The sequence below is a fragment of the Lacerta agilis genome, chromosome 1 (assembly GCF_009819535.1).
Source record: "Lacerta agilis isolate rLacAgi1 chromosome 1, rLacAgi1.pri, whole genome shotgun sequence".
NCBI classification, from domain to species: Eukaryota; Metazoa; Chordata; class Lepidosauria; order Squamata; family Lacertidae; genus Lacerta; species Lacerta agilis.
The window spans coordinates 19,464,660-19,471,913 of NC_046312.1; the positions used below are offsets into that span (position 1 = coordinate 19,464,660).

Genomic DNA, 7,254 nt, shown 5'->3' on the forward strand with positions numbered 1-7,254 from the left:
GACTATCTTTCTTCTTATTCCTTTGCAGGAAGAGAAAAGACCTTGAAAAGAAAGACTCTTCTGACAAGGCCAGCGCGCCTAGCCCCTCTCCGCGGACAGACCAGCCTGAGCTGTTTTACTTCATTGTTTTCCTCTGGGTGCTGGTCTACTGCTTATTGCTCCTTCCACAGCTGGTTAGCAGCCCACTTTGATCCCTGTGAGTGAGCCAGAATAATAAAAGATAGCGGCTTGATGTTCTTTGTTTGATGTGCCCCTAAATGCGTTTCTTCAAGAGGTAGAAATGTTAGCCAAAGTACAGGACTCCACACACCCCTCCCCTGAATTCAGAGCTTGTTCTTTTACTCAGGTGGCTTGTTACATTATGAAGATTCAGCTCACCTGACTTTGTGTACATATTATATATTTATATAGGTAGGTAGGTAGGTAGGTAGAGATTATATATATAGAGAGAGAGAGAGAATGAATACATTGGGTTCATTACTTAATACTTGCAATTTTTGTATGTCTGTGCCTTGCTTTATAGGATGTTAAATAAAATGAATAATCTCTTAGGGAAAGATCCTAGATTTAGAGAGTTCTAGTCTTCAAAAAGAATCATTCTTATACTTCGGATTTTATCTACAGCCATGAAATCTGCCAAAAATATATATGTGTGTATTTTTTTGTGTTGCTTTTTCAGTAGAAATTTTTGATTGAGGAAAGTTGTCCTTCCTCCATAAACTGAAACACGATATAATTATTTTATTATCTAACACATGCCGCTAGAACCAATCTAAGGCTGCAGTCCGGTACCCACTACTGAATTCATTGGACTTACTTCTGAATAAAGTTCTCTGGAGCTATTCCAGATTCTTCTAGCATAGACTATATAGTGCAATCCGATACATGTCTACTCAGAAGTATGTGATATGGCTCAAAACCAGAATTTAACCAATTTTGAGGGTAATGTATATGAGATTGTGAAGGAATGGCTGACAGTGATTTAGGTCAGGAACGGGGAACCTGTGGCTCTTCAGGTCTTCACTGTTGTTGTTTTCAGTCCTCAAACAATATTTAATTGATGACACTCACAACCTTTGCATTGTGTTTCCTTTTTATCCAATGCCCTTTTCATTTAAATGAATGATGTGGAATAGTATCACAGTCGTTGGCGTCTGTCTGTTTTGGGAGACAATGGAGGAGTGCGCCTTTGGAGGTGAAGTCAAGCCATTGGAGAGTTACAGCACCTGCTGTGGCTGTAGAGACGGATACGGGAGAGACATGTTTTATTGCAGGCGGGGCATATGAAGGCTTCTGGTTTTGCTGCTTCAGGTGCACCATGGACAGCAAGATGAACAATGTGGCTTTTGATGGAAGTTGAACTGCAGCGGTACGGAACCGTCGTGGCGTGATATGGACATGGGGTGGAATAGAAATGGATGCCTGCTTACATCGCAAAAAACTCCAGTTCCCATCATGCAGTGGCAAGGCAAGATGGGAGTTGTAGTCCAGCAACTCCTGGAGGGCCACAGGCTCTCCTCAGCCTTGCTCTAGATAAAAATGAAGGAGGGACCCTGTTTATAATTTTCAGTGAAAATGTACGGAAGAAATGTTATTTGGAACCATATCAGTGTCATGAGAATGGGTAGGAGAGAAGATGAGCCATATACTGAGATGAGGCGAGAGACTGTTTTATTGACCAAGGCAGGAAAGTTGTTAGCCTCTGATTGCCATATTAGAATCTGTAAAATGCTCAGTCCATAGTTCTCTTAGCATAATCCCGTAGCACCAGAGCTGCAGTGTCAATGGCTGGCATTATTATACAGTGGATTCCAGTGTGTGTCTTGTATAAGCTTCTTCCTCTACCTTCGCACAATCGGAATTTGCTCCGTGTGTTGAGATGTCAACGAGTGTGAACCAAAGTTGGGGTGTCAACAAGCGTGAACAATGGGGTTTCAGTAATGGTTAGGTTTCCCGGATAAAACTCAAAATGTCCCAATGGGTGGGAATAAGGACATAAGAAGTTGGATCAGACCTATATCCATTTCGTCCACCATTTGGTTTCCAAAAGCAGTTGAGCAGATCTTTTTGGAGAGCTCAGAAATGGAGCGTGAAGGAACCTGCTCCCATAGGAGGCAGTGATGTTCCACCAGCATGGATGGCTTTAAAAGAGAATTTGGTAAATTCATGGAGGACTAGCCTATCAATGACTACTTTCTATGATGTTGATGATGCTCTACCTCCCCTGAATCCCTGCTACTGGGAATCACAGCTGGGCAGTGTGCTCATGTCCAGTTTGCAGGCTTCCCATTGAGGCATCCGGTTGACCACTGTGAGATCAGGATGCTGGGCTGGGTGGGCCATTGGCCTGATCCAGCAGGCTTAACATGTTCTGAATACGTTGGATAGAATCTATTGCATCTCTTTGGGAAGGCAATTGAATGTAGGTCTCAGTTCATGCAGTGTTAACACACTCCCTGGATTCATGCAGCAGAATGAGGGCCTGTACCACCTCAGGCTGCAGGTGGGGGAAATACCATTTTTTTAAAAGCTCCCCTGTATAGGTAAATTGATAGATATATATAAAAGTTCCAAATAATCAACAGCCTTTCTTTGTGGTGTCTGTCTTGCTAGAGACAAGGAGCACGTAGAAATGATGTCTCCTGTCTGCAGTAAGAAATAATACCATCAATTCAGCTTGCCCTGGGGAAAGTTTTCAAAGGCCACTCAGCCTGTAGACATCCCAAGCTCACCTAGTCCCAATTTCAAATTATTAAAGGCTCTGTGATGTCCCTGAATTGACCCAAACACATGGGCTTTTCTCAGCCGCATTTAACTCCATTACTATTGCCTCTGCTGCCATCTGCATGTAACAGCGGCCAAACCTCTGGGGTTTCATTTCCATGTCAGATTAACGTGGCAGGAATAGGACCTTCTCTGTGTGACATGATTTTGGCTGTTTTGAATTGTGCACGTCTGTTTTGGCAGGCATCCCGATCACTGGGAGAAATCATTTGGAGGCAATCCTGCTGAATTTCCCCTGAAGCTGGGCAAGTGTGTCATAGCTGCATTTTTGTTTTCTAAAAAAAGTCAAGTCATCTATGATGAGCAGCATGATGCCTCAGAAAAGTGTTTCTCTTGCTGCTTGATGCTACTGATATTCTTCCAAAATGATTCCTCTGCCAGGAAAACAAAGCGCTGCAAGGATGACATTATTATTATTATTATTATTATTATTATTATTATTATTATTATTATTATTATTTCTCCCTTTCCACCCCAGTGCTTACCAACTACCCATTCAAGCGGCAGAGCGCTCAGATTAAACCAGGCACAGCCAGCAGCTGCTGCCCGAAAAATCATGCAGTTGATAGATCATGCGGGTTAGCAAAACAGAATTTGTCTCTTGAACAGTGCCGAGAAATCTAGATGAATTTACGGGAAGGGGAGAATGCTGCAAGGGAAGCAAACAGTGGTGTGTTGTCTGCCTACACAGTTTCCCCGTAGCTCTTGGTGTAATTTGGAGGGTGCTGTTGTTTGAGGCTAAGAAATCACATTTCTTAGCTTTTGCAGCACCTAACTGCTGCTGCCCTCCTGCCCATTACCAGCGCAATCCTAAGCATCTTCACTCGGTGGGGCTTGCTCCCAAGTAACTGTGATTAGGACTGCAGGCCCAATCGTGCAACAAAGGCAGCTAAAACCATCTGGTGCTGTCTAGTCAAATTCTGTCCCCTAAGCGGCATAAGAGAGCTCATGGCTCTGTGCCTTTGCAAGTGCCACTGAACAGCTGATTGTTGCGGCTTGCAGAGGCACAGCTAATAATTTCAGCAAAGGGACAGGAGTTTGCAAGCACTGACAATCAGATGGTCCTTAGCATCTGCAAAGCTCTGTGCCTTTTCTGGTGCAGCTTGATTTCAGACCGCAAAGGAAAAGGGGTCACTTGATGTCACTCTGGTGTTGAGTGATGGACACTTGGGTGGCCGCACTTACTTGTGGAGTTATCCTGCAGGGGGCAGGGGAGGTAAGGATGTAGCTTGCCAGCCCAGCCCAGATTCAGCTCCTCTTTTTTTTTTTTTTTTTTAACAGAATTTATTGGCATTTTCACAAAACAACATAAACCCAACCCCCACACCTACAAATATCAAAACAAACACAAATACAAATACACATACACATAATGTCAGGATTCTTCTTCTTATCTGTATATCTTACTATAGAAAAAAAAAAAAAAAAAAAATTCTAGTTCCGAATCTTGACACTTGACTTCCCCCGCCTATACACCTTCGGTTTTAATACAATACACTTTCTCCTTAACATCTTTTCTCCATAGAAGTTTAACTTATCTTGATATAGAAAGAAAAAACACCTTTGTCTTATCTTTTGCATTATAACCTAAAACTTAACCAAATATTCTTAGAGCTAAACTTATTTCTTCTATCATTTAGCATGCTGCTTTTAACTTAAATTCAATATCTCCTTACTTATTTAAAATAAACTTATTTAACAAACTTCACACTCCGATTTCGGATACCATGGCAGACCATCTATGTTATACAATGATTAATTCAACCCACTCCCCTTTTGTCCATTGTCTTCTCCTGTCTTTCACCAGAACCGAATCCCCTATTGTATGCTTCTGAATGTCCACAGATCCAGGTTACAACCACAACAAACCCTGCATCGAGCTCCAAGATGTTCATCCTCTGCATTCTGAGCTTCTCCGTAGCTTTGTACCAAAATTCTTCTTCTTGTAGAAATCTTAATTCTCTGTCCCTCGACCCCGAGCTGCCACCTCGGAATCTAGATATTAAAAAACTTTCCGTTTCAGGGTTTCTGCCACCCCCTGAAAACAGTCCCTGTTCCAATCGGATTTGCTCTGCCATCTCAGACCATCCTTCCAGCACATCTTCCAGCTCTTTGCAAAAGTCTGTTTCCATTGAGTAGATTTTTTGGAAAGCCTCCTCTGTGGAATACAGATTATTTCCATTTATAATCCCACACAAGACTCTTAATTTTCGATTAGCCAGCTCCAATTGAAAGACAGTGAGCTTTTCCTCTACCTCCCAGTCCTTCTGTGCCAGCATGAGCGCAAAGTCCAACATCTTCGGGGAAGGGAGGTGGGTATCAAATTACATTTCCTGTCTTTTTCCTCCTTTGTCTCAATTTTCTCCTGCGCAATTCCAAATCGCCGCCATTTCTTCCGAAGCCAGAGTATAAAGACCAAAACTTCAAATGGAGATATTTTTCCTCAATTAACCCCTGAGAGGGAATCTCTACAGAGTCAGTTTTCAAATTCCAAGCACTTTCAAGTGATTAGTGTAGCAGCAGTCACTTAAAGAGTTAATTCCTTCCAACCCCCGAAGGGAGAGAGGCGGGCTGCCTTTTCTTTTGATCCCAGAGCCTTTCCCGAAGTACAAAGAGTCAGTCAATTACTCACAGCTTCTGGTTTCTTAGCAACTTCTTAATGACAGGTAGAACAGAGACGCTCCTCACGGACTTTGCCGCCGCATGTAAACATCCCGGTTGGGGCATGTCCCCTGAAGCCCGACTCCGTGGTCCCTTCACCCCCACTCCCCCCTTACAGGGGGCGCGGGGGAAGGGTTCGGAGCACAACGGGCATAGCCGGGGAGCCCAGGGCGCGGGACGCTCTTCCCGCTCCCCAACCAGAGCCCTGCATGCGGCTGCAGGGCTCCTAACCCCCGGGATGAACTGGGTGCCTCGCCACCGAAGCAACCCAGGACCATCCGCAATGGCGCCAGCCGCCGGAAGCCCAGATTCAGCTCCTCACACCTGCGTTAACGTGAAGACACACAAGACCCTTCCAAAGGCAGTATCTCCTGCACCCGAGGGATCCTCAACAGATGCCTACCAACCTTTCTGTGCAGGCTTCCAAAAAAAAGAGGTGCCACACTCTCCCTTGGCAGTCCGTTCCACTGCTGAACTGTTTAAGAAATGGACCGAATTCAGCCAAGTATTTAAATAACTGTAAAATTCTTCACTTAAAGCACCAAAGGAAGAAGCTTGCATTTCCAGAGGTGAAATCCTGAAACCCAGAACTTTCATTTAAATATATACTGTATTCCAATATTCTAGTCCTCAGGGTTGTAGAGAAAAATAGAGAACCTTATTTTTTTATATAAAAAAAAAAGGAAAAGAAGATCTTGAAGGCACTTCACCAGAGTTTGTAAATGAATTGGAGCAAACCAACGTGATGTAGTGGCTCAGCACTCTTACTTAGGGCCGGGGAGTTGCAGGTTCAAATCCCCACTCAGACGTGAAGCTCACAGGATGACCTTAGGTCGGCCAAACCTACCTCGCAGGGTTGTTGCGAGGATAAAGTGGGGCAGCAATTGTGCATGTTGCCTTGAGCTCCTTGGAGGAAAGGGGGGATAAAAATGTAATAAACACACAAAGCAACAAAACTTCCTTTATGAACTTACACTACTGCACACCAAAAAAATTTCCTTGGGTGCATAGTGCAGTTCATTTATTTAGGCTGCGGTTCTATACACATTTTTTTTGTGTGTGGGAGAAATCCTTGACAGATCTTCTGAGTAAATATGCAAAGGATTGTGCTGTGATTTGAACTATTTACAAACTACTGGCAACCTTTGGCTTATTCAGGTTTTGTTCTGTGGTGCGTTGGCATTTCTTTTGAGCGGGGACAATCTGAACATGATGTTACTAAGACAGAAGGATTTGTTTTTAAAAGCACAGAAATAAGCAAGCACATTATGTACTCCTGGTATGTTTTCCTGGTCACTACTATACACTGAATGTTTGCACTTAGTCTCCAAAAGTATTTTTTAAGAATAAATAAATAAAACGTTTTATGTATAGTTGGAACAAACAGCAAAGGGGACGTGGGTTGCCCCCGCCCCAACCATTGATCTGTAGTTATATAAAAAATGAGAGTGCAATAGTGAACAGCTTGAAACTTTATTTTCTAATGCCTCTGATTTTCAAATAAATAGATGGATTTTCTGTACTAAATTGGTTTGTTTGCCTACTTTCCCAACGAAATCCATGTTAACCTCTGCATATTTAGGAAGCCAGAACAGCTTTTCATACAGTTTTTGTTGTTGTTATTATTATTATTATTATTATTATTATTATTATTATTATTATTATTAGTTGAAGGATAGGCGTGCCTGGCGTGCGCTGGTCCATGGGGTCACGAAGAGTCGGACACGACTGAACGACTGAACAACAACAACAAATTATTATTAGTTATATACTGCCCTATACCCGGAGGTCTCAGGGCAATTCACAGAA

The 7,254-nt window shown here is 43.0% G+C and overlaps 1 protein-coding gene across 3 annotated transcripts in view; it reads left to right on the forward strand.

Annotated features, from left to right (window-relative positions):
• Window positions 1-233, forward strand: part of CLMN (calmin) — a 78,382-nt gene extending 78,149 nt beyond the window's left edge. For all 3 annotated transcript variants that reach the window (XM_033140356.1, XM_033140363.1, XM_033140372.1), the window contains one exon: window positions 29-233. In XM_033140356.1, coding sequence (XP_032996247.1) covers window positions 29-191 — 163 coding nt within the window. In that variant the 3' untranslated portion in view covers window positions 192-233. The remainder of the gene's footprint in view (window positions 1-28) is intronic.
• Window positions 234-7,254: the final 7,021 nt, after the last annotated feature.